We start from the raw sequence: 27,900 nt of genomic DNA on the forward strand, positions 1-27,900 counted from the left end.
AAACCCCTATAAATAAATAGAATATAAAAAAGCCTATAGATTTAATAGCTAATATTCTAAAATAATATTAAAAGTTTAAGGCTTTATTTTAAAAAACCTTAACTAATTTAGACGGAAGTATATAAATACTACTATATATAAAATAAAATTATATAATTAAGCTAAAGGAAGGGAAGTAACTAAAGTACTTTCTATTATATAACCTTAATTAGTTAAAACTTAATACTTTTAATAAATAAATATAAAAATAAAAGGAAAAAGGATATATTAAAATCTCTAACTTCTTAATATACTATCCTATTATCTTTATTTTAAAGAAAAATAAAAAGCTACGCTTAGTTATTAATTATAAATAATTAAATAATATTATAATTAAGGATTAGACCCCTTTACTACTAATATCTAAAGTAAGAGATTAACTATAAAAAGCTATAATCTACTTTTAGTTAGATTTTACTAATACTTATAAATTAATATAAATAAAAAAAGGATATAAATAAATAATAGCCTTTAGTACCCTAGGAGAATCCTATAAATTTCTAATAATACCCTAAGGACTAACTAATATACCTATATTTTTCTAAAAAAGGATTAATTATATTCTTTAAAAATTTTAAAATAAGTTTATTATTATTTATTTAAATAATATCTTAATATACTTTAAAATAGAGAAGGAATATAAGGAATATATATGCTTAGTACTCTAAGTACTATAAGATAATTACCTCCTTATAAACCCTAAGAAATATTAATTTTATACTAAAAAAGTAAAATTTTTAAAATATATTATTACCCCTAAATCTATATAAATAAACCTAAAAAAGGTTACTGTAATTAATAAATAGCTAATACTAACGTTAGTTAAAGAAGTATAAAGTTTCTATAGACTAACTAACTATTATTAATACTTTATTTAAAACTTCTTAGTCTTTACTTAACCTTTAATTAATATAATAAAAAAAAATCAGAAGTTTAAATAAACAGAAGAAGCTAAATAAGTATTCTAAGTAATTAAATAAGCTATTACTTTAGAACCTATTTTAGCTATATATAACTTTAAGAAATTAGTAAAAATTAAAACTAATATATTTAAATATATAATCAAAGGAGTACTTAACTAATAAAATAATAAAGAAAAACCTTATCCTATTATATTCTACTTACAGAAACTTAATAAAGCTAAGCTTAACTACGTAGTTTATAATAAAGAATTTTTAAAAATTAAAAACTATTTAAAATAATAAAGCTAGTATTATAAAAAAAGTAAGTTTTAAATTAAAATCTTTATTAACTACTAAAATATTACTTACTTTATATTTACCTAGAAACTATTTAAATAATAACTAAAATACTTTAAATTTTTAAGTAAATTTAACTATAAATTAATATACTATAAAAAATTAGAAAATAAAAAAGCTAATATACTTAGTAAAAAAATTAATTACTTTTAAAAAATCCTTAATTATTAAAGTATGATATTATATTAAAATATATAAAGTAACTATAAATAAAGATCCTTTAATATAATCTTTAAAGTAGAAGAATATAATAAACTCTTTAAAGAAATTAAAAAATATATAAAAAATTAAAAACTATATTAGTTTCTATTTTAGATTATAATATAAGATAAATATCCTATAAATAAAAACAAACACTAAGTACCTCTTAAATTATAAAAAAAAGTTATAAAATATATTTACAAATACCCCTTATTTAAATATTAAGGAATTACAACTACACATTAATAAATACTTATAATATATTAATTTAAAAAGATAAAAAAGATTACTACTAACGTTATATTAACCTATAATAAATATTAATACGCTAAATATAAATAACATAAACCCTATAGAAAGCTATAACCTTTACTAATACTAAAACTACTATAAAAAATAATTACCTTTAATTATATTATAAACCTATTACTTTCTAAAAAAACCTTTACTAAAGCAACCTATAATAATATCTTAGTAGTAGTAAATAAATTTTTATAAAGTAAGCTTACTTTTTATTATATTATAAATTATACTTAGCAGAGGATTTAGTATATATATATATAAAAATAATAGTAGCTAATTATAGCTTACCTTAAGAAATTATCTTAAATAAAAAATAAACTTTTACTTTTAAATTTTAGTAAAAACTTATAGTAAAACTTAAAGTAAACTATAAACTTAGTAATATATATTATCCTAAAATAAATAATTAAACGGAATAAATAAATTAAATTATTAAATAATACCTAAGATATTTCGTTAATCTATAGTAAAATAATTAAGTTAATAAACTACCCCTTATATAGCTATATTATAATAATATAAAGTCTAAATTTACTAAGTTAATACTATTCTATACTTTATATAAATATACTCCTTTAATATATAGGCTACTTTAGAAAAGACCTAACGTTAATAAAGTATAACTTTAAGTAAAATTAATAGTTAATTTACATAAAGAACTTAAAGTATAGCTAAAACTTATTTAAAAATATATAAAATATTATATAAATAAGGATAAAATTAAAGAACTAACCTTTTAGGAAAAGAATATAATCTACCTACTTTAATATATATAAGGCTATAAAATACTAAATATTAAAATAAACTAACTAAATAATAAGCTTAATTTTAAAAAAATTAACCTATTTAAAATTTTAAAGAAAATTAATAATATTAACTATAAACTAAAAATACCTAAAGGTATATAACTAAAATACCTTATATTTTATATATTACTTTTAAAAAAAGTATAAATTAATAAAATAATAGAAAAATTAATTTTAAATAAAATTATTATTATTAAAGATAAAGAAAAATAAAAAGTTAAAAAAGTCTTAGTAATATAAAAGAACTTAAAAGAAAATAACTAAATTAAGTACTAAGTTAAATAAAAAAGATATAACCTAATCTATAATACCTAAGAACCTATTAAAAGCTTTAATTTAATAAACTTAATCTAAAACTTTTAAAAAAACTTAGGATTATATTTAAAACCCTTAATACCAGCTACCTAAGGAATAAAATAACCTAAGTAAAAAAAAAAAATATATAAATTTCCTTTAATAATATAAAAAAACCTAGATCTATAAACTTTAAACTAATACCTAAGGAAAACTAATTAACGTTATTAAGTACTCCTAAGTACTAAAGATCTTATACTACCTAGGCCTCAGAGATACTATTTTTTTTATTTAACTCTTATATCCTATGACGTATTAACTTTATACTACGTTCTTTAACCTTTTTTTTTATATAATAAATATAAAATAAGTAACTTACAGCTGCTACTACTTTACTTTAAAAATTAGTAAATTAAGTATAAAAAAAATCTAAGGCTTCTTTAGCCTTTTCTTCCTCCTTTTTTAATTTCTTTTACTAATCTAATACTTTTATTACTAAAACTAATTAATAATAACCTTACTATAAAAAAAAAATATATTACCTATAAAAAAATACTACTAATACTTTATTATAAAAACAATTATACTTAATATACTTATAATAATAAAATAAATCCTTAATTATATAATAAGTAATTAATTTATAAAAATAATATAAGTAAAGTATATCCGCTTTAAATCTATTAATTAAAATAAATAATATAAGTAGCAATTGCTTATAAACTTTATAAAAAACAGATTTTAAAACTTTTACACTTATAATAATATAATTAAGAAAAAAGGAAAAATAAATAAATTTATAAAATTAAGCTATACTTATAATACTACTATATAACTAGCCTTAAGGATAAAACTAATAAAGAGGGGGTATTATATTATAACTTAATCTAAGGTTAAAAAGGTATATTAAAAATATACTTTAAAAAAATATTAAATCTAAGTAACTAATTACTATAGGAGTAATAATAAAACTATAAGCTACCCTAGAGGGATTACTATTAATAAAGTAATCCTATTTAAGGCTTACGATCCTAAAAGTAAGCTACTAAGAATAACTAAATATATAAAATTCTATTCTCTACGCTTTTTAAATAACTTAGATAAATAGTTATTAATAAAACATTAAGATTAAATATAAACTAAATTTTTATTATATTTTACTTACTTTATAATTATACTTACTTAAAGTTACTTCCTATCCTCTTTGCTAATATAAACTAATTAACCTTAGCTTATTACCTTAGGAACTTACCCTATACTCTCTAGTATTAGGTCGGGACATTACATTATCTTTTTTAAAAGCTTAATAATATTTTTTTATATATTTTTTTTTTTATAATTATAATACTTAATATTTTTATATTATATTTTAATAATACTAAGGTTTATAAATCTAGGTTTTTTATTATTATATATTATAAAGTTTTTTTTCTTTTCTTAATTAATATTATTTTTAAAGTAAAAATATTTTAAAATTATTTTTTAAAAGTTACTTTTTTACTTATATTTTTAATATTATTAAAATTATTATTTATTAATATAAGTAGTTTTTTCTATAAGTTTATTAAAAGTATTAAGTTTTTTTTTAATTTTAAAAAGTTTATTTTTAATATTTAAGTTAAGTTTTTAATAATAAAATATATATTATACTTTATTATTTAAATTAGTCTTAGTAATTAAGTATATAAAAGTAATAATATACTTTATATAAAGTTTTTTTTATTTAATTTAAAAAAGTATATTTTTAGCTTTTTTAAATTTATTAATTTTTTTATATAGTTTTTTAAACTATTTTTTAAATATATTATATTTATTAAATAAGTTAAGTATATATTACTTTTTAAGGGTTTTAGTTTATTTAAAATCCCTAAGGTAAAGTTTAAATTAATTTTTTATAATTTTAGTTAAATAGTTTTTTATAATTTAAATTTTTATAATTTTATTAACTATAGTAATTAAAAAATAACTAAAGTAATTTCTTATATTAGTAAAAAACTTTTAAATTTATTTAAGGTTTTTATTAAACTTATTAAGTAGTACTAGTTTTATAATTTCTTTAAGTTTCTATTATTATACTATAGAGGTTAAGTTAACTATAGTTTATTATCTTTAAAATATTATTATAGTAGTAATTTAAGTTATAATAATTTAATATAATTATTTTATAAATTCCTTAAGTATTATAAAGTATTATTTAGCTTTTTATATATTAACTAATAATTATAATATTATTTTAATATTTTTAATAATTTTTTTAAAGTTATTTTATATTTTAATATTATTATTACTATAATTACTTTAAGCTTTACTTTTATAATTTATATTATTATTTAAAACTTTAAAATTTATAAATTATTAAATTTATAAAGTTTTATTATCTATAAGTTTAAGGTAATTATTTAAATAAAAGTTATTATTATATAATAAACTAAGTTCTATAAGTATTATAAGTTAGCTATTCCTAAGGAATAAACTTTAAAATAATTTTATAATTTATATTAGCGGAGTAATTAAGTTAATAAATAAGTAAATTTATTACTAGCTATAAAATAAAGTATTTAAATATTTAATTTAAATACTATTATATTAATAATAACTAACTATTTAAGTATTTTAATAAGTAATATAAAGTAAATTTTTATACTTAGTTAATTTTAGGCTTATAAAGCTTATTTAATAAGCTAGATAAAATACTATTTATATAGTTTATTAAAAGAGTTAAGTAAGTGTATTACTATTAGTTTATTAGCTAATAGTTAATTTAGTTTTAGCTAACCTATTAGTTTATTATTGTAACCTTAAGAGTTGGGTTATAATAATTATTTAAAAAAAATAAAATCTTTTAAATATTTAAGTTTATAAAAGTATATACTTTAATTAATTTTATAATTTTAAAAATATTGATTATTTTAATATTATAAACCTTTATATTAGTAAAAAAGCTATATATTATAGTTTTTTTTAAGTTATAATAAATAATAGCTCCTTAGCTTATATTACTTTATTTATTTTATAATTTATTTAAATAAGTAAAAAAGGTAAACCTAAGGAGGTTATTAAAAAACTTAAAATATTTTTCTACTATTTTTAATTTTAAAAAGCTTTTAAAGTTTAAGATTACTTTAATAGTTTTATTATTTTTAAAAAAAAAAAAAATTAAATTATTTTTTTTACTAAGGCTATAGTATATTATAATTTAATAAAAAAGATTTTAAAAAAAAGTTTTTTATTAATATATTTATTAATTAAGTAATTTTTATTTAATTTTATAAAGTAAACTACTATATAAAATCTAATTTATATTACTTATATTAATACTAAGGAAACTTTAAATTTTTTATATATAATAAAAAAGTTAATTATTTTTTATATAAGAATAATTACTTTAGTTATTACTTTAAATAATAGTTTTAAAATTATAATTAATTTTACTAAGTTTATTTTTACTTATTTACTTAACTTTATAATATTTTATTTACTTTTACTAAGTTAAAAAGTTTTTATTTTATATAAAGCTATAAAGGTAATATAAACTTTAATTACTATAACTATTATATTTAATAAAAATTTTTTTTATATTTTACTTAAGGATTTTAAAAAATTAATTATTTTAAAAGTTTTTTTTTTTATAATTTTAAAATACTTTTTAAAAAAAAACTATAAATTTAAGTATATTTTTAATTAATAAACTAAATCCTAAGGAATTATAATTTTTCCTTTAAAATTTACTTTTTTATTATATATTTAAGTTTTAGTTTTATAAAAATATATAAGTTTAACTTTATTTAAGTTAAAGAAAATTATATTTCTATTACCTTAATTTAAAGTATTTTTTAATTTTTACTAAAGTTTTTAAGTAGTTTCCTTAATATTAACCTTTATTATTATAATATTAATATTATTTATATACTTAAAATAAAAATTAAGGTTATTAAGCTTTAAATTAAAAAAAAAGTAAAATATAAAAATAATAAAGGAAATAAAAAACCTTTATAAAGCTTTATACTTTAGTTTTATTTTTAAAAAGGTAATTTTATAGCTATTTTAAATAAAGGTTTTTTAATTATTTATAAAAAAATAAATTTATTTTATAAAGTAAAGAAATTACTTTTATTTTTTAAATTTATATATTAAGTAATTATATATAATTATATTAAAAATATTAAAAATATTAAATATAAAAAAAAAATAATAAAGCCTTATATTAAAGTAACCTTAGCGTTATATAGTAAATAAATTACTAAATTTATTATAAACTTTTTTAAAAAAGCCTTAAACTATTATTTTAATAATTTTTTATATTTTATTATTAAAAAAAAGACTTTTTTAATTAAAAGTTTAGAAATAATAATAATTTTTATATTTTTAAAAAAAAAGTAAGTAATATTTTATTATTAAGTATTTATAAAAAAAATTAATTATATATTTATTAATAATAAGCTAAGTAAGCTATAAAAAGGTAATTAATATATTATTTATACTAAGTATAATATTACCTAACCTTATAGTAGCTTTTTTAATTTTTAATTTTAATATTATTTAATTTTAATAAATATTTTTATTAATAGAAAAATCTTTTTCTTAAAGGTTTAAAATATTTTTTTTTATTATTTTATACTTAAGGAGTTTATTACTAAAGAAAATTACTTTTTTTATAAAATTTAAAATATTATTATTATTATTTATTAAAGAAGGTAATTAAAAATAATTTATTACTTTATATTACTTAATAATTAATTATATATTTTTAATAATATTAACTTTTATTATAATTTTATTTTAATAAATTTACTTACTATAATATATAATATTTTTAAAAGTTTTATAAACTTTTTTTTAAGTAAAAAAGTTATTTATTATTTTTTTATAAGCTTTATAAATTACTTTATACTTTTTTAATTATTATAATATACTATAGTTATTTTAATACTTAGTTTTATTAACTACTTTAATAATTTACTTAAAAAAGTTTTATAAAGCTTTAATATATTTATTTAAGTTAATTTTTAATAATATAATTAAATTAACTAAGGGGAGGGTTTAAGTAAAAAAGTATATAAATTAACTAAAGTTTTCTTAATATTTTATTAAAATATTTTTTTTTTTACCCTTAGGGTTATTTTTAAAAACTTAAGAAAGTTTATAATTATTATATAATAGTTTAATTTTATATTAAAGAAATATTTAACTTTAATTAATATAAAATAGTTTATAAAAACTAAGTTAATATACTTTCCTAAGTATTAAGTAAATATATTTATTAAAGTTAAAAAAAAGTTATATTTTTTTACTTACTTTATAATTTTATTATTTATAAAATTTATACTTTTACTAAAGTTTTAAAATTAATATAAAATATTAAAGCTATTTATAATAATTAAATAAAGAAAAAAAAAGCTTTATTTAGTAAAAGTTTTTATAATTATATTTACTAAAGTTTTTTAATAAATATTAATAATAATATATTTATATACTTTTATTTAATATATATATTTATTTTTTAAGCTTAAGGAAAAAATTTATTTATTAAAGAAGTTTAAAGAAATTTTAATAAATATAAAAATTAAAAGTTTAGTATTTTTTTAATTATTTAAGAGGTTATATATTTAATATTTAAAGTAATTTTTAATTTATTTTTTATTTAATATTTTATTTTATTAAATATAAGGTTTTTAAATTAATATAATATTATAATTACTTTTTTATATTAATAATAAAGTAATATTTTAATATAAATTACTTTTTTTAATATTAGCTTAAAAATTTTAAAATTAGTATTTTTTTAATAATTATAATAAAGTTTATTATTTATAAACTTATATTAAAGGGTTTATTAATTCTTAAAGGAATATTAAATATATTTTTAATTTTTTTAATTTTTTTATTTTTTTTATTATTTAAGCTAGTTATATAAATTACTAATTTAGTAAAAAAGGTTTTTTTATAAAAAATTTTTTTATTTAAGTTAACTTTAATTATAATTTTTTTAATTAAAATTTAAAAAAGAAAAAGAAATATTAAGCTAAATATTAGTAATTAAAGGTAAAGGCTTATTTAAATCCTTAAGGTAATTATTTTCTTAATATTAAAGGCTAAGGTAAAAGTAAGTTTAGGTTTAAGTAAATTAATTTTATTATACTTTTATTAATTTAGTTTTTAAATAATTTAAAATTATACTTTAATTATTTATATTTTTTTTTTATTTTTAATAATTAATTTAGTAAAGTATTTTAAAAAGTTTATTATATAAAGACTATTATAATTAATATATTAAGGTAGTAATAAATAATTAATTATAATATTATTATATTTAAATAATAGTTTATTATATTTATAATATTTTTTTATTTTAATATAATTTTATAAATTATAAAATTTTAAGTACCTTTAATATTAAGTAATTTAAAAAAGCTAAACTTAAACTTTTATTAAAAAAAAGTTATTAAATAATTTAAAGCTAAGTTTAATATTTTTTTTAAAAAAAATAAAGTAATTATATATATTAAGGGACTTTTTAAAATTAATTTTATAATAAAAAATAAGTAAACTCTTAGCCCCTGCTTTAATATATACTTCCTTTAGGATTAATATATTTATAAAGTAAGTTTTACTTATATTAATATATATTTTTAATATATTATATATAAAAAAAACCTTTTATAAATATATTTTTTTAATTTTTAAATTATTATTTTTTATTATTAACTAAAGTATAATAATTTTATTTTTAATATTTTAATTTTTATTTTTAAAAGTAAAACTTAATTAAATTTTTTAAAAATAAATAATATTTTTATTTATAAACTTTAAAATTTTAATTAATTTTTATTTAACCTTAATAATTAATAACTTTTTTTTATATATAATTTAAAAAAACTTAAATAAAAATATAATTATTAAAGTTTTTTTTAAATTTATTAATTTTATTTATATTTTTTTTTATTAATAATAAAAGTTAGTTTTTTATTATTTATAAAAAAATACTTTAAATTATTAATTTTTTTTTAAAAGTTTTTATTATAAATATTATTTTATAATATAATTTAAGCTTATATAATTTTAAAATCCTTTTAATTTACTTTTTTAATAAATATAAAAGCTTTTACTATAGTAAAAGTTATAGTAATATTTAATTTATTTTTTTTATTATAAAATATATTAATTAATATTATTTTAATTAATTAAGTAGTTTTTTTTTTATTACTTAGCTTTTTAAAGTTTTTAAGCTTTTTTTTAAAATTAATATAAAAAATAATAAAATTTTTAAAAGTAGTATTTAAATATAAATAAATTTATTTTACTATTACTAAAAAAAACTAAAAAATATATTATATTAAGTAAAAGTTAATAATTATAATTATATTTAATATTATATTTTATTTAATTTACTATTATATATTAATTTTATTAATTTAATTTATAATTTTATTTTTAATAAAAAATTTCCTTTTTTTATTTAAATTAATAATTTTTTTTATATTATTAAAAATAAAAATAATAAAACTTTTTAAAATTATTTATATTATAATTATTATTATTATTATATTTAATTTTACTTTATTAAAGCTAAGTAAAAATATTTTATTTATATTAAAGGTTTTTTTAAAAAAAAACTTTTTAAAAATAAAAAAAAAAATTATAATTTTTTTTATTTTTAAGCCTAAAGGGGTTACTTTTTTTAAAAATTAAAAAGCTATTATTAATTTAATAATAATAAATTTTATTTTATTTTAATTATTTAAAAAATTTATAAATATTTCTATTTTTCTAAAGTCCTTAAATAAAATTATAAATAAAAAAATTATAATTATTTTATCTAATAGCTAGTTAAATAAGTAGAAGTTTTTAGTAGTTAGGTACCTAAAAGGTAGGGTACCTGTAGGTATAGGAGGGAAGCTTAACTATAGTATTAGCTAGTGGTGGTTTATTCTGAAAAATAACTCCCGATCTTTCTAAATAGGTGTAGTTAAGTGCATACGAGATAGCCTGATAATTGGTTTTGCTAGTTGGATCAACGTGTGCACCGTCATACAAAGAAGTCTCAATGGCAAGCATAATGAGCCAGTCGGAGACTGCACTACCATCGCCGCAGACCCCGAGTAAGTCATTGCAACCCGTCGAGAACAATTGCCCTTTTGCCGCTGTGTCAATTATCCAATCTAGTATAGCAGCCTGATCTCGGCCGTAAAGTGCAGATGTTGTTGTTGCATTACACCATCTGAAAAAGTCGGCAAGGACGGCGTCGAGTCCAGCCGCGAAAGTCGTCATCCGGTCCTCTTCATGCATGTGACGATTAGTCACACCATCCAACACCATTCGACCAACGTGATCTGGGTACATATCTGAATACTCAGATCCAATCTGTGTGCCGTAGGAAAGACCTAAATAATTGAATTTGTCGTGTTCGAGGGCCTGTCGAACCATTTCGTAATCGTGAATAGCCTGATCAGTCCCTAAATGGTTTATCAAGGGACCAGTCATGTTGACACAGGTCTCCCCCCATTCTTTAGCTCTTGCCATTGTTTCGTCGTAAGTTTGATGATCTTTAATCATTGGCCACTGCACCTTGGTGTACAGATCTTTGTCGCATTGAACTGGATTGCTCCTACCAGTTCCTCTCATATCTACGCCGATGATGTCAAAATTTTGCACCAATGGCAACCAATGCCTTAAGTTGCCTCCTGTAGACAGTGCGTTTGCGAGCTGGGATGGTGTTTGCACGTTTGGTTCGCCAGGCCCGCCATTTTCTCTATTCGCAGTGTGTTAGCTTATAGAACAAATACACTCTCACTGTTTATGACTTAAGATTCAGGTCTGGAGATGGTTGAAGGTATTCGTATACTAAGTAGTGTTTGAAGCTTACATGTACAGCCCTTGCCTGGGACCACAGCCTGGATTAGTAGCTTGAAGACGGGTGAGACTAAGAGTAATAGTCTCTCCATCAGGAGTTGCGTGATCCAACGGTACTTGGATCTGTCCACATTCAACAGGGCTGGTAACACCGACCGGGCATTTGATCCATTCGACTGTAGGATTGTGGGCCCAAGCAGTAATTGGAAAGCTCAGAGCGAGCGCGATTCTCAAAGGAATGGGCCTTATTCCAGCCATGATGAGGAAGCTTAGACACTCAAAATTGAAATGTTGAGGGGCTTGATTAACCATATAACTGATCATCTCGGTACCGATGGTTAAGCACGGCAGCGGCCTCATTATATAGTCATGAATGTCTAAGGGGGAGATCTATGTCAGTTTGCTATATTACCAACGCCATTAAGCTTACGAAGCTTCCAACCCAAATACAAGAGTCGCCCCCCGTTTCGTTTGGAATGTTTCAAGTTTTATGACATCAAGAACTCGCCAGCGCATCTCTTACCAAAAATCGCCCTAGGTGGAGTAGGTGGCAAGAGTACTAACTCATGGTAGTGCAGCATATGCAAGGCAGAGCTGGATTTGCCTGAAGAACCGAATGATTATACACTAGGGGGCCTGAAGGATCGCGAGTATCAGGTGGAACTTGACGGGGGGTAGACGGTGGGCGGTAATTAACAGTACATAAGGTATACCAAGGCCAACTTGGCAAAAGAAAAAGCCCCTTGAGCTACTAGAAGATCTCCATCAGATTATAGGATGAGCGGAGCCCTCGCGGCATGAAGCGCACCTCTTTCCTAACCAGACCATGGAATCTCTGGTAGAGCAAATTCGGGGTTTTTTTCTCCAAGTTGAATGGTATGCTTGGGTTTGAGCTATTTATATTAGACCGGAGAACATAAACCAAATATTGTGCATGGATATAAACCATTCAGAATTTTGACAAAGCCCATTTGTTAGTCGAATGATCCTAATGGAAGTATTTACCATAAGAGCCCTTTAAGATGCAGGTCGTAGTCGCGTGACGTATCTGGAAAGACATGCGCATGATTCATCATTGCAGAGAGTAATACGGCACTCTTTTGTAGGTCCATAAGAAAGCGAAAGCCACAAGGTTCATATGGCTACAAAGAGCACCCTCTTTACTGCCCCTCGTTTTCATTATCTTACCTATATATAGCTTATACTCACAACTATATCAACTGTTCTTATTCATATCTTTTTATTCCCTCACCATCGTTTTCAACATTGTCTTTAGACGGTTTGCATATCAATTTTTACTTGTTGATTAACCACTGAATCTTGATGCCTGACCTATCTCCCAGTTATCGTCTTTGCCCAATTAATTATCCTTTCTGCATTCCATCGATCATGCAACTGCTCTTTATGATCCTCAAACTCATATAACGCATTTATAATAAATTCTCTTTCTTGTCCGTTACAGGCTTCGAACGCCAACACAAGTGGTACCACTATTCCAGCACCTTCGAGGGGCTTGAATTCACGGAAATATCTGATGCATTTTGCTATTCGATGGCTTAACCCGGTTATTTCCAATTCAGCCACGGGGTCCCAAATGGCAGTAATTGACATAGCCTGGTTAGCAATGCGGCAAATACCGATTCGTACCGTAGCGTACAACACAAAACTTAGTGCGTCTTCTGGGTTTGGGAATTGGTAATACGTGAGAAACGGGGATAACGGATCAACCTGTTCAACTGGGACCCCGCGATCCCGCATCTCTGTAACTTGCAGATGATCAAGTATTCGTACACTGTTCATCTCCAATGTTGTTTCATTGCTAATATCCTCTGCAAGCGCAAGCGCGTTTCGTGAGTTTTTAGTCTGCTGGGCTGTCCTCAGCTTGGAGACTAATCCACACCAGCGACAGAGCCTGGCTGACAGACGAAAGATCTCTGTTGCACTTTTACTTTCAATCATGTGACAGTCTAATGCTTTACTCATAACGGTTTGCCACTCGGACATGTGATACACATTTGGCCGACCATAGAGAAGAGAGTGCATGTTCTGCCATCGTTTAAATAAGATAAGGTTAACACAAAATAATCTCATTGACATACCAGTAAGCGGAAGTTATCGAACATCAAAGAAACATCCAGGTCATCGTCTAGATCTGGCGGCCCTCGGGCAGCCATGATCGCGTTTATTCCTTCTAGGTGTTTGTTATGGCTTATTTCTGCTTCTGGTTCGTATGTAGTCTGCAAGAGTGAAGCGTTAACCTCAATGATAGCACCAACCATATTTACACTTACCACAACTCTGTGAATTATCGATATAGCTGCTAGGACCGGCGTAGTAATTCCATTGCTGGGACTTTGTAATGCTTGGGCAAGCGACCCTAATGATTGACTATATGCTCTTCGATCGAACAACTCCTGTGGAAATATGCCACGTTGATGATTTGTATAACACGACACCATAAACCTCACCGCATTGCATAACACCTGATTGACAATCATATATCGCGGTAGAAGGGTGAATGACCTCTTGGACAGTAAAGCATCAAGATTTATATCTTTGCTAGCATTAATAACGGCAATCAACTGGGCTATAGAGCCATCTGCCTCGTTCCCAAGTGATGGACAGATGGCAGACTTTCGTTGATGGACTGGGTCTGGCATGACACAACTTTCCTCGGAGATGAATGTCTTTACTGAGTTCGGCGCTCTAATATAAACAAAGCGATTGGTTGGTTGACCGGAGCATTCAAAACCTTTGCGCTTGCAATAACCACACACAGGCCAGATTTCGTCACACTAAAATATTAGAAGCATTTCAGGAGAATTAAGGTAATGCAATATCTCGCATACCTTAATTTTACGCCTTGCGCAAGACTGACATCTGTTACTCAAGGTAACACCCATGTTTGAAGACTAATGCGTGCCCTGGTGTAATGCTGGGACAAGGTGGAAGAAGAATATTTAGCTTAAACACAATTTCTGGGACATTCATAACATTGACAGCTAAAATGGTGGGTATGATTGAAAAAGAGAAAGTTTAAGGGGCATGTTCGAGAATGTTGTACCTCCTGTATTTTTATTGTGCCTTCGATTATGCCTTGTGGCCTCCACATTATTAGGATTATGGGTATTCTGTCAACAAGTGGGTCGACTTCAGATGTGAGATCAGCCTTCTCGATACCCTTGAAACAAACTTGGCTTATGTGTGCGCTGGTGTGTACGAAAGAGGAATAATACTGCGCCACCCTTGTAAATCTAATAATGTTTGACTCTTCGTTAGGCGACGACTTCAGGAACAAAGGTTGAGTTTGAAATTGAGGTATAAATAAAGCGATTCTCCGCCTCAATTAAAAATGACAACTTCAAAACGGACAATTGCTTCTACAAAAAGCCGATTATTCTCAGCATTTCAGAGCTACATAAGACCACTGGTTTACTTTCATTATATTCAAATATGCTTTGGCTCTTTTATACAACTAGCATTCTCGCTGTATTCTGTACGCCAGCTGCGGCCTCAGTTGAAAGCAGGGTAGGCAATATCAGCACTGATGTCGCCCTTAGTAGTGACAAACTGACTTATTGGGAATAGGACTTCGCCTGTGGCAATGGAATGGGCCAAATCCAGGGTCTGAAAACCAACGTCTGCTGCCCCGGCGTGATGAAAACCGCACCTGGAAAGACGTACTGTTGCATCGGTGGCACTAATGACGACTGCGGCCAAGTCACCTGCTTCACAGATCTCAGCTCGTGCCAACACACTGTCGATGTCGACTCTCCAGATTATAATGATCAAATCCAAAAGTTGACTGGGAAGAAACCGTCTAACCCCAGTGGAGGCTCCAGTTCTGGATCCGGAAGTTCGTCCTCATCTGGTGAGTCAGGCTCCAGTTCTGCCACCATGCCTTTCGCCCGTTCTGCTTCAGGCTCATCCATTAGCCCTACGTTGCCTCCAATAATCGCCGCTTCTGCTACATCAGAATCCATCGCTTCATCAACACTAGCACCCACCGCTAATCATCAAAATACAGCTGTCGAAGTAAAAGCTGCTCTGGCAGCGGTTATTGGCGTGGTAGTGGCACAACCATTTTGGTATGCTCTCTAGGGTCTGTCTAAGATTGAGAGCAACTAGCGTCTGTAATTTCCATTTACACTTCTTGTCATGCAGGGCATTGTCATGGGCCTATGCGTGTTCAATTTATCATATATATGTGTTTATTTATTTTTGAATAGCTCAGATGAAGAATTGCAATTACCGACCGTTTGCCATGGTTGCAGTGCGGTTATATTATATAGGCTCTCCAACCATTTATGTAGTGGAAGCATTAAATATACTGTACAGTGTACTATAAGTCTGATGCTATCCTCATCCCACCACAGTCCCTCAGCAACCTTGCCACTTGGCATAGTCTCTGAATAAGTGACCCTTTAGTACAAATGCAGTTCAGTGTTTACTCTGATAGAGAATCTTCAGATTTGTTCTTCCCCAGATATTTAGAAATCTTGAGTGGACGTGGGGCAGAGCCCATGGGGTCTTCGTGGGGGTCACGGGAATGAAGGATTGTATCCACGTTCCTGCCACTAATATAAATTAGGAAAGAGGTGCGCAGGTAACACACGTAAAAGGGAGAAAACAGGCATATCTTTATTGAACTCCCCAGTATTTTAAGTATTACATCAAAGTGACGAGCTTTAGTAGCAACAAGTGATTACATTCTGAGTGGCAAGAAAAGGTTATGGATGGGTAATTGACTAGACTGGAGGGGCTTGTGTTCCCGCTCAATTGAGGTTTACTGAGTATACTGTGTTCCCTCGCAGGCACAGCCTCAGCTTATATTTTATTGAAGAGATGTTATTGGATCAAGAACATCTTTATGAAGAAATTCCACTGGCCAGTTTTGCCAGGAAGACAGCCCAGTGCTTTTGAAAAGTCGCTGCCTAGTTATAGTTATTAGGGCTCTGTAATGACTAATCGCTAGTATACAAGTGACAGCTCGCTATAATATTACATCGGCCAGTTTCTACCCATGTTGTTTTTTTTATTTTGAATTGTCTTATTTTCCATTTTTTTTTTGTTTGGCTTATTTATTTTCCTTCTGTTCTCCATCCATTTCTTCCAGTTTTTTCCTTACTTGACTACCTTATTTCCGAAACTTCGATGATAGTAGTCAGTCGTTCCGTCCACTTTATCAGCAAATCGAGACTTTGGATATTTGTTCTTGTATAACAAAAAGGCTTGTCTGTGTCGAGTATACTTGCCAATATTTAGAGTGAAACGAGGTTGCTTGTGGAGACAAAGCAATGGGATTTCCTCTCAGCAATCGATGTCAATATTGTGCAAGGCGGAAGATCAAGGTAAGATCAATATTTTACTTGCTTTGGCTATTTTCTGTGATACGCTGACTGTCGCAAACGCTTCTACAGTGTGATGAGAAATGGCCGACATGTAGCAATTGCAAATCCAGAGATCGCATATGCTCTGGTCCGCCGGATGACCGCTTTGTACACATCCAGTTCCAAGAGCCGACTCAAGCTTGTTACAACCTCTGCGGGCAGAAGGCGACAGATGATTCAAGGCAACTGTCTAGGCCATCAACGAGATCTCTATCGCCTTTTCAACACAAGATCAAGGGATCCCGCTACTCCAATTCATTCATCAATGTATATTCCCGCTCGAATAATGGAACGAAGGCCACACTTTGGAAAAGGCGAGATCCGAAATTAAGCATAAGCCCTTTGCTCCAGAATTGCGCTGATAACGCTGTTTGGAAGCTAATAACTGTCGCTCTGAATATGGAAGACGTAAACCTATATGCTTCATTATCGAAGAAATCGTACTCTCTACTGCCTCGTTACATGCGAAGTAGCACTGCGTTATGCGACGCAGTAACATTGATGATAGAAACCTATTCAAATCACCAACGTGGCCTCCCCGCACAGAAGCTTATTGACAGAAAGGCTTACGGGCAGGCCTTGAGATCTCTCAACCAAGGACTCCAAAGCTCCCAAAAGCAGCAAAATTCGGCACTACTAGCAGCTGTGTCTATAATCCATAGGGTGGTGGTAAGTTTTCTAGCGTTTTACCTCTTAGAGCTGTCGAGCACTAAGTCATCTTTTAATTAGGCCGCATATGAAGCTGAGCCGGAGCACAATCCAAGCGTGCATTTGGGAGGAATATATGCGATTATGACAGCATGTGGGCCACCTCAGCTTGATGATGAGCTAGGCCTCTCTCTTGCATTAGACAATATTGGTACTCTGGTAAGGCAAAGATCTTGCTGTGTTTAAGTCAACTTTCATTACTCACATATTGCCAGTATATGGACTCTCTAGTAAGCAGTAAGCCCAATCTATATAATAGGCCTGAATGGCAGCGTGCTGTTCAAACTGCGTTAAGCTCTGGTATAATCGAAAATGAGACCAAAGCCGATATTTACCGCCTTGCACTAAGGACCAGCAATTGGCCATCATTGTTCAGGCGACTAGATGACATGCAGCACATTGACGATTGCGAATCATCTGGCAATGCATTCATTGTGGCAAAGACAGCAACTGAAGAGATGAATCTTATCCAGCGGCTTGGTGAATTATGCTTTGCGTCTATGCGCAACCACGGCAAGGTTACTGAGCACCCTGATCGTGCATCGCCATTTCTCGTCTGCTATACATTTGCGGAGCCCTTAATGGCAATGCTATTTATATTATATGCAATGGCGCGAATTGCCATAGGTTACGCTGTCAAGCATGTTTTGGCACTCAATGGAACCCATCGTCCTGACATTGCCACAGAAATTTCGGAGATGAGCTTCAGAATAGGCAGATGCATTAAGTACGCACGCCAATTTAAGCCACTGTTTGGCTGTCGAGGATTTATATTGGCCCTGGTGCTGTCATTTGAGTCTTGTAGTGAGCAAGGGCGAGAGTGTGTTATAGATGCATTAAATGACCTTGAGCACTATAGAAACCCATCGTCAAAACTTTGGTGTAAGCAAAGTATAATGTCATTGGCAAAATATATGACAGGAAGGGCTGTTATAACCAGAAGTGTACGTATTAAACCGAAAGACAACAAAGGGAAAGCAAAATAGCTATATATCGATTATGTACATTCATAATAGAAGGAGGTGAACATACGTTAACAAACTGGATTCATTATTATTTATACATCGCACTATGACTTCTGGCAGCTCCAGAAGAAGCTTGAAAAATCTCTTTGCCTCGGTCATCGTGGATAACATCAATCCACATAATATCTTTTAGCCGAGTGCGAACTGACGTCCAACTAGAACCTATAGTTAAATTCGCAATTATCGAGTAGAGTAATTGATTGGTCGCATCATGGAAAATGAAAGCTCCCACAAAGAGCATCCAAAGTTTGAAGTTAACTGCTTCTGTCGTCGAATCGTCCATCTCTTGAATGATTGAGTGATATTGGCTTTCCAAAAACTCATACCGAGAGCTACTTCCAGGGATATATAAAAAGATAGAAGCCTGGTAAGCAAGGAGACTAATACGGACGGTTTCATCCAAGAGTTGCGTATCAAGGCGGTATCGGAGGAATAAGAGGCGGTATTGAATAGAAATCATGGCCTCTTGGAAAAGCTCTTGCTTGAGCTTGTTTTGTGAGCTGACGAACGTATTAACTAGCAGAGAAAATCTCTGCATGTCAATGAAAACAGTGAAAAGCTTATGGCTAATATTACCACGTAGCATATGCGCGATCGTTGAGGATATATTTGGTTGTGAATATGTTTCCTCGGGAATAACTTTGACGAAACATGAGTCCCACGATAAGTCGCCGTTGAAGAAAGTAGAGCGACAGCCAGTTTTGAGGGACCACCCTAAGTCAATGCTGGCAAATATAGTTAGTGAAAACTCATCAATGTGTGCATTCGCGACCCACCGGCAGATCTTCATTTGTACGTGCCCGTTACTTCTAATCGCGCCCAAACCGCCCCTCGCACGTATCATCTGGTTTAACCCTTTAATATGCGTCTTGCAAGCATTAGTGTCGCCCATTGCATCAGCTATCATGGCGAGGCTTATAACCACTGCCACAGTGCTGTCGTGGAGTTGCATATGACAATCTTGCAGTTGCTTGTTCAAGAGACTAATAGTATTCCCCAAGTAACAGCGTGTCTCTGAGGAGAACTCGATGGCAGTGCTGGATGAGCTCAAACCCTTGGTAGGCTTGAAAGACAGGATATCTTGGAAAGCGCTGACACTAAAGAGAATTGACTGTAGATAAGATTCCGCTTCGAACAGCCAGCGGAAAAATCGCCAATTGAAGTTGTCGGACTCGACACACCAGTTGGCTGGATACATTATTTCTTTGACAGTCGTAAAATCTATGAAGCAAATGTTGAGCGCCGTTTTTGAGAGGTTAATGAGCAAGAATATTCAGCTTACATCCGTAAACAAGGGCCTGCGAGGAGAAGTGTAGAGGACAGGCAAATTTGGTTAATGCCAGGACGTGAGGTGGCTTTAACGGACTGGTAATCGCTAATACAGATACGATGGCGGCCTGGTTTCCGCAATCTTTGACACGCACTATAATTGCACTGCCATCGGCAGCAACGTGTGCCTGGTTTGTCGGTGTTGAAGTATAAACATTAATAGTGTCTGGGCAGTGAGCATTTTTGTTTTCGGTAGTCGGAACAGTCAACATGGCCGCTGCTGTTCATGTCGCTTTTTTCGTGTGCTCACTGAAATCTGTGACTTCTGACGACCCCTGTTTGAGCTTTTGGACACGGTGCCTTTTTTTGTTCTTTCCGCGCATGACATGGCTTCTAATAAGTTTTCGGACATTTGGATGCGGCTTTCCAACAGAATCAGAAGCAATAAACTCGAATGTCTCTGCTACGTTGAATTAGTGATATTCCGCTCTCGACAGGGGATTGGCGATGCATACTGCTGTCTCGAGATCGCAACGCTATTGGATGCCAGACCCGCCTCCCATGCGTCCCTTGGCTCTGAAGATCACCTTCCTCTTCAAACATCTCACGTTTGAGAGGACGAGGTGCTGTTGTGATACAGGTTGAATTGAGTGGAAAAGCCGGTATTACAGGGATATTCACTCCCAAGTAGTCGTTCAGGAAGAGCAAGAAGAAGACAAGATTGTTTGCTTGAAAAGGGAATCAATCCAGACTTCAATGCGAGCTGATCCGCATTTGGCTTCAATTCCGCGCCAAGACAAGATTGTTTTCCTATAATGGTAAAGCGCTGCAAGAAAAAAGACCCACCATCCGAGACAGCCGCGCGGATTGGATAAGACGATGTTGTAGCATTACCAGTTGTTCTGCTTTTAGAGCCTCCAAGCATCCTCGTTTAGCTCCACCATTTGTCACTCAGGCCCAATACATATATTCAAACGGGTATGGTGAAATCAAATTCCATCGACGGTTGGACTCACTGTGACGTTTCATTATTCAACTCGGCATCAAGTCAAGCCGCGATGTCAAGATTGTTGTCCTGTTCCGTCAATGTTCAAATGTTTCGACATGGTTCCAGATTGATATTTAACTACAACATGGCGGCTGGTAAACAAAACTTCTCCGATACCGACTACTACTCATTCTTTCCAATAAACTTGCGATTAGTATAATCTTTGCCCTTAAAGACTCTTCAAAATGACTTCCAAGTCCTTTGACCTAGGCCGTGGCGATGGCTACCACTTCTTTCGCTCTCTGCTATCCAGGCCAATTCTTCCACCTCATGGGATATCCATTTCGGGGCAGACAGCTATCCTTACAGGCTCAAACACTGGTCTTGGATTTGCTTGCGCAAAATGGCTTTTGGAACTGAATGTTGGTCGTTTGATCATGGCCGTTAGAACCCCCTCCAAAGGCGAAGCGGCCGCGGCGGAGCTGCGCAAAAGACACAAAGGCGCCCAAATTGATGTCTGGCAACTTGGTATGCTGTCATATAAGAGTGTGCAAGATTTTGCTGCCAAATGTCGGACATTAGATAGGCTCGACATCGCCATTCTGAACGCCGGAGTGATTGAACAGTCCTTCCAGCTGGGCCCACAAGGTCACGAGAAGATGTTCCAAGTCAACTATCTATCTACTGTTTTGTTAGCTTTTCTTCTCCTCCCAACTCTCAAAGAAAGGTCGCCACGAGGTCATCCTGGTCGCCTCACCATTGTTGGCTCATGCACAGCATATTTTACCAAACTACCCTCCCGAGGCTCTAATCCGTTCTTGTCAACTTTTGATGATCAATCTAAATTGAACACATCGGAGCAATATCCTGCAAGTAACATACTTGCTCACTTCTGGATATGAAACTTGCTGAAAGAGTCAAGAAGGAATATGTGATTGTCAATTTGGTGGATCCTGGACTGGTGAGAGGCACCGAAATTAACAGAGGAGTCAACCCTATCATCAAAATGATTTTCGATACTGTTATGTGGGGTTTCGGTCGAACCATGCGGAACGGATCGAGCACCTACATTGATGCAGCGATATTGAGGGGTGATGAAACGCATGGCAGCTACTTGATGGATTGGAAGATACAGCCGTAAGTATCTTATAACCTGTGAATAACCACTATCAAGATATGGGCATACGACCTTGTGGTATAAAAAGACTAATTTTGTAAAAATAGGTATGCAACTCCAATATATGACAGCGAAGGTGAATCACTTGCGACGCGTATCTAGAATGAAACCCTAGCCGAACTAGCATTTGCTAATATCGAACGCATCCTGAGTACTATGGCATGAAGAAATGAGATTTCAATTTTCAGTTTATACCTACATAAGAGCGGAGTTGCCACACAATAATGAGGCTCAACAGCAGCAAGGTTAGCTCTTAAAGAAGTAGGTAGGCAAGTTTGTTCAAAGTTAAGATAAAACTTTATACTAAGAATAATATTACATCCAATCACCCCTAAACTACCAGTACAGCTTTACGATTCCTCACTGTCTACCAAACCTAGTTAGCATCTATAGGTACAACTTTTACTTATTTCTTTGGTGGTGTTTTCGATGTGAATGCCCAGAATGTTCTTCTGTCACTCGTCGTGGGATGCTCATATGTTCCTTGATTATTTCTGTTTTTGCGACACTGAGTTAACTCTAAGCCAGCTTATGGTGCTAATGTTTTAATCGAATACACCTAATATGAAGATTGCAAAGACTGGGAAACAAAGATCCTCGCAATGATACTCAGTGATGATCTTAGAGAGAAAGCAATTGAAGTTTCAGAAAAAAATGATCTTAGTTGATAGTAAGTCTATAGTGGCTAAGGTTATCTGAAATAATTTATACTATCGCCTAGCATTGAGTAAGTCATGTCAATCAACTAGAAGGCTGCGTTACAGATATGTCGCCCTGGGTCCATATAACATCCAGCATCCAACGCTTGATCTTCCACAAACCATCCAATCCATCATATTTAAGATCAATTGAATATTCTCCGCAAACTAGGAACTTAGGACTCTCTGGATCTCTGCCTTTCCCAGCTGGGCAATGTTGTGCTAAGGCGTAGGCCGTAAGTGAGGCAGCATCAGCCCCATTTTCAACCTGAACGCGAATGTTGCTAATCATGTGCGTTGTATCCAACGGCCCAAGTGAGTCGAGCATGTTTTTGCGTATGTCAGATAGGCCAATAAGTTTCATGTTTCGGTGTGGCACTTCGAGTGTCACATCTTCCGACGCAAATGCAGAATCGAAAAGTGCTGCGTCATAGCGGTCTAAGCCTTTTACTGCGCGAAAGACCGCGTCAGCAATTGCTTCGTGATCAGTCAGTATATCAGATACGTGTCTGCTAGACATTGTAAAGATATCACTAGACTTTAATGACAGTAGATCAGGTATGATGAAGGCAAAGAGTAACTCGGGGTGCAAGCTTATTCGCAGAGGAGAGGCTTGAACAATGAAGTTAAGCCGTGGATTCAGATTTTGAATGTTTCATTAAAAGGCCGGTGGAAAAGTGAGCTTCGCTTCAGAGTTGAATTGAAACGTGGTTAAATATCACAATCTTACTACCTCAACAGCCTATTAATAGTCCTTCAGACGAAATATGGGTTCAAGCTGGACAACACCCACCCAGTTTGAGCCAGTAGTTTTCGGAAAAGTATGATTCTTAACTCCGGATTGTAGTCTTCAGTATTCTTCATCTCGACAGATAAGTTACTCGTTAGTCCTAGCTAGAATTTGCATAATCGATGAGGGGGACGAATACGTGCGGTGTCTATTCGGAGCAACTGCTCTTAAATCCGAGCTGTAGGACTTCCCTTTTCTTTCAACCTGATGAATAGGTTGTTGTCTAGGAATGGCTTATTTTCGGCCAATCGGAGTTAGTCCTAAGCTGAGTGAGAAAATAAGTAATTCTAGTTGTCAATAGAAAGAATCACATTCAGTCCATGGAGACTCCGGAGAATGGTAATATTTTGATCAATGAGTGTATGCGCCGGAATTAAGTTATAAATTCCGTGTTATGAAAGGAAACCATTTACACTTTGCTTGAACTTGATTCTGTATGATATCAGGGTACTTGAATATAAATATTTCATGTTGCCTTCCGTTCTCCGTGAAGGAAGTGGCTGCATTAACAGTCAACTAGTTCTCATGGTAGTCTTAGACTTTCGCCAACATTCAGCAACAACATGAGTATTCACCCAGATTTTCAGCTTCCTGAGACTTTCAGAGGTCTCCAGTTCACTTCTCCATCAAAACCGGGATCTGTTGTCGAACTTCCTACGCCTCTACCATCTGCCGGCTCAGTCATTTTACGGCCATTGAACTCACACATTGTGTCATATGCCAAAGAGGTTTTCAGTAATGGGAACGTCCGAGCGTACAAATATCCTCTTCCCTTGATTCCCGGTACCAATGGAATTTGTCGCATTGCTGCACCAGCGACAGATACACCTCATCTTCAAGTCGGAATGTTGGTCTATACATCCGGCATCATTCGACCACGTGACAACCTTAACATGCTGCCACTACTACAGGGCATTCATATGGGCGCTTCGCCGGAAGGCCAAGCACTTATGAATGGAGAGTGGAGAAACGGTACTTGGGCTGAACTTGTCAAAGTCCCAGCTGAGAACATCCATGTGCTGAATGAGCATATCTTGACGAAGGAGTTGGGCTACAGTTTTGAAGATCTCGGATACATCAGCACTCTCGCAGTCCCTTTTGGTGGACTCAGTGATATTGGCCTTCGACCCGGAGAAACGGTGATAGTGGCGCCCGCGACCGGGAATTTTGGTAGCGCGGCTGTGCTTGTTGCACTGGCGATGGGTGCAGGCAAGGTAATCGCTGTGGGCCGTAACGAAGCCAAGCTAAAACAGATTTGTAACGACACAAACAATAGCAAAGTCGTGCCGGTCACTATATCGGAAGATCTAGGCGCTGATACTGCAGCTCTCCAAGCGCATGGACCAGTCGACGTGTATTTCGATATCTCACCAAATTCAGCGGCCAAAGCATTGTATATCAAAGCTGGTATTTCTGCCTTGCGTCGAGGTGGTCGCGTCAGCTTCATGGGTGGCATAATGAACGATATTGACCTTCCGTATCACATGATGATGTTCAAAGCATTAACTCTGAAAGGAACTTTTATGTATACGCCGCAGCAAGTAAATGAGCTTATTCGATTGATTGAGACAGGACTGCTTCCTATAGGGGAAAGGGGTAGAATACAAGTCAGCGGCAGATTTCCCTTGCATAAATGGGAGGAGGCGTTTGAGAATGCTAGCCAAGCTGGACCAATGCAAGCTACCTACTTTCAGCCGAATTTCAAAGGCTAAATATGTTCTGGCGAAGAAGCGAAGAGCTGTAAATAGAAAGACACTACCTTTGACTTTCACATATTGTTCATTGTATTGCCAGAATCGCATTTAAAGTAAATCTCATAGTTCTTTCTCTTTTTGCGTCACTGAGTATAAAGTGATATTGATACTCTGCTGGGCAATCACGATATTTTGCCTTCTTAAAGGCATAGCATCGCCCAATCTCCTATCTGTATAGGATGAGCGGGATAGTATTTGTATTGTGTCCATGAATTTTTTTTTCCGACATTTGAAACATATTGTCCACAACATGAGAGGCTGTGCTAATCCGATATCTAGTCTATTGCCCGCTATGGATCTCATAGCTGTGAACGGACCCAAAATAAGCATTTATTTCCGAGAAAATAAGTCAACGCGAGGCCACAAAGCTGTGAAAGGAATGCTGAGATGCAAATAAGGCTGCTTCTGTCAGCAATAGAATGCACTTACTAAGGCCACATAATTATATAAATAGCTGATCATCTGCCCGTACAACTTTTGGTCAATTTCTACCCTTAGCACACCGGTTATTCTCGATCCTTCAGTCCACGACATGACAGCTATAATCTCACCCAGTAGGGCGGTCAGCTTAGTAAAGGCTACCACGTTCGAGTTTTTTAACGAACGAAATGACACAGTCCGCAGGTCTCTGATACAGGAGCATTGGAGACCAGACATCACTTGCCATACTCCTTTTGGCGACTTCAAAGGCTATGAGGCGATGGGAGAATTGTGGAATGGTATGTAACTGTCCTAAATCTAGAAGAAGATTGTGGTTGCTTAAATTGCGCTTCGTTAATGATGGATCACTTTGTCTAGCACTTCATGCTGATGAGAAGAGTGAATGGATATTTAAACCGCGAGGGGACTTGTGGCTTAATGGAGATGTGATCATGCAAAGCTGGACGTATGGTAATGCAGATGGAGTGCATGGAATGGCAGGCTGGGATGTGATCATATTGGACGACGATGGATTGGTCAAGGAGCTCTATGCTATGATAGAAGGCGTTCACACGCATGAATTCGCCTTGTAAACACAGGACTTTTGCACTTCTGTACTGCTAATGATAGTCTCCTTGGGCGCATGCAATAATACTAATGCTCAATGACATATGCATCACTAATAACTAAAATGAAGATACCAGTTGACGTAGGTTTTTGTGCGTTGTAACCTTCGTAAAACTCGACGACGCTAGTGAGCGAAGCACACAATGTCATGGGCGGCCTAGCTTTTCCCGAGTCACAAGGCCATTGCAAAATGATACCAGGTGACGCCTGAAGCCTTGCATCTTAGGGGCACTGGCGCCCATCTATTGGCAAGAACCAGAACAAATGTTCTTCGCTAGTCACTCTGCCCATAATATGATCATACGCTTGCCAACTTGGAGTTACAGCTGGACTGGCTTCGGCAATACAGGCGGAGCACTTTATGCGGAGCACAGATCCGGAACGCCAGTTTGGGAAATCTAACCCCTTGTCTGCGGGGCATAATCATGATCCAGTGGAACCAAGTTTTATCCCGCTCGGAGTATGTAGGGCTGCCTTAGAGGCGTTAACCAATGGGGAGGTCGAAAGACCTATTGGCAAACCGACAAGCCCAATTTGCGGACCGTTTTAGTTGACGCAGTCCAAGGCCGTCAGTCAGGAGATGCATGTATCGACCAGAGAAAGCCAATCAGGATTGAATTTAGTTTGATTTTACATTACCCCTCAATCTGACGGCCCATACCACTTCTCTAGGCGTATCGCTATCGCAAATTGATGACATCCCAAGTAGATAAGGTAATTCATTCATGTTTCGAGGGATTGTCGTCGTCCTGGCGATATCCATACAAGATGCTGCGAAGCCACGTTGCAAACAGTATATCTCCAAATCATAGCATGTCTTCATTCCTACCAGAAGGATTAGTCGTCGCCATTGAAGCAAACGGTTACATTGTCGGGGTATTGACAAATATCCTCTTGTAACATGGTTATGGTGTTCGTAGAAGGGTGTGGGTTTGCTTCACATGGCAGCGCTTACCCTGCACGAAGTAGTTAATGAGTGTGTTTTCCCATTTGCCGGTCGTTATATTTAGACGACCACCCCCGAAATTATGCACAGGTGGTAGCCACACAATGATACTATTCCTCAGTCAATAAACGAGCTGGCTTTTGAGATTGGCCAAGTCGTGAATTCGCGTAGCTTTGAGGCATTGAGAATATGCGACAAGTCTGGATTTACTCTGTTGTGGAAACTATCATAGAAGCTGTAAGCCAGATCATCGAGGACAAACCAAGAAATATTCCAAAGACGCGGACAAACCTATGCTTAGAGGCAGTTGCGAGCTCGATGATACACGAAATTTGAAGGGGAGTGTTTATAAATCT

General features: G+C 31.8%; 7 protein-coding genes across 7 annotated transcripts; 4 read left to right on the top strand and 3 right to left on the bottom strand.

Moving 5' to 3' along the window:
* Positions 1-10,826: 10,826 nt before the first annotated feature.
* T069G_11563 (alpha/beta hydrolase fold domain-containing protein) lies at positions 10,827-12,010 on the bottom strand (the record flags this gene model as incomplete). Its single annotated transcript, XM_056178768.1, has 3 exons — positions 10,827-10,854; positions 10,935-11,651; positions 11,766-12,010. The coding sequence occupies 3 exons, from the start codon at positions 12,008-12,010 to the stop codon at positions 10,827-10,829; spliced, it is 990 nt and encodes a 329-aa protein (XP_056023642.1).
* Positions 12,011-15,205: 3,195 nt separating this feature from the next.
* T069G_11564 (uncharacterized protein) lies at positions 15,206-15,853 on the top strand (the record flags this gene model as incomplete). The annotated part of the gene is made up of 2 exons (XM_056178769.1): positions 15,206-15,280; positions 15,341-15,853. 2 exons carry the CDS (start codon positions 15,206-15,208, stop codon positions 15,851-15,853), a joined length of 588 nt encoding a protein of 195 aa, XP_056023643.1.
* A 3,050-nt stretch (positions 15,854-18,903) lies between these two features.
* On the bottom strand, positions 18,904-20,416 carry T069G_11565 (uncharacterized protein; the record flags this gene model as incomplete). The annotated part of the gene is made up of 3 exons (XM_056178770.1): positions 18,904-19,600; positions 19,652-20,096; positions 20,158-20,416. 3 exons carry the CDS (start codon positions 20,414-20,416, stop codon positions 18,904-18,906), a joined length of 1,401 nt encoding a protein of 466 aa, XP_056023644.1.
* A 961-nt stretch (positions 20,417-21,377) lies between these two features.
* T069G_11566 (uncharacterized protein) lies at positions 21,378-22,411 on the top strand (the record flags this gene model as incomplete). Its single annotated transcript, XM_056178771.1, has 4 exons — positions 21,378-21,660; positions 21,715-21,823; positions 22,048-22,269; positions 22,357-22,411. 4 exons carry the CDS (start codon positions 21,378-21,380, stop codon positions 22,409-22,411), a joined length of 669 nt encoding a protein of 222 aa, XP_056023645.1.
* A 639-nt stretch (positions 22,412-23,050) lies between these two features.
* Positions 23,051-23,527, bottom strand: T069G_11567 (snoaL-like domain-containing protein; the record flags this gene model as incomplete). Its single annotated transcript, XM_056178772.1, has 1 exon — positions 23,051-23,527. The coding sequence occupies one exon, from the start codon at positions 23,525-23,527 to the stop codon at positions 23,051-23,053; it is 477 nt and encodes a 158-aa protein (XP_056023646.1).
* Positions 23,528-24,360: 833 nt separating this feature from the next.
* T069G_11568 (zinc-binding dehydrogenase domain-containing protein) lies at positions 24,361-25,509 on the top strand (the record flags this gene model as incomplete). Its single annotated transcript, XM_056178773.1, has 2 exons — positions 24,361-24,580; positions 24,638-25,509. 2 exons carry the CDS (start codon positions 24,361-24,363, stop codon positions 25,507-25,509), a joined length of 1,092 nt encoding a protein of 363 aa, XP_056023647.1.
* Positions 25,510-26,083: 574 nt separating this feature from the next.
* Positions 26,084-26,564, top strand: T069G_11569 (uncharacterized protein; the record flags this gene model as incomplete). The annotated part of the gene is made up of 2 exons (XM_056178774.1): positions 26,084-26,270; positions 26,350-26,564. 2 exons carry the CDS (start codon positions 26,084-26,086, stop codon positions 26,562-26,564), a joined length of 402 nt encoding a protein of 133 aa, XP_056023648.1.
* Between the last annotated feature and the right edge of the window lie 1,336 nt (positions 26,565-27,900).

The sequence above is a fragment of the Trichoderma breve genome (assembly GCF_028502605.1).
Source record: "Trichoderma breve strain T069 chromosome 7 map unlocalized scaffold00008, whole genome shotgun sequence".
NCBI classification, from domain to species: Eukaryota; Fungi; Ascomycota; class Sordariomycetes; order Hypocreales; family Hypocreaceae; genus Trichoderma; species Trichoderma breve.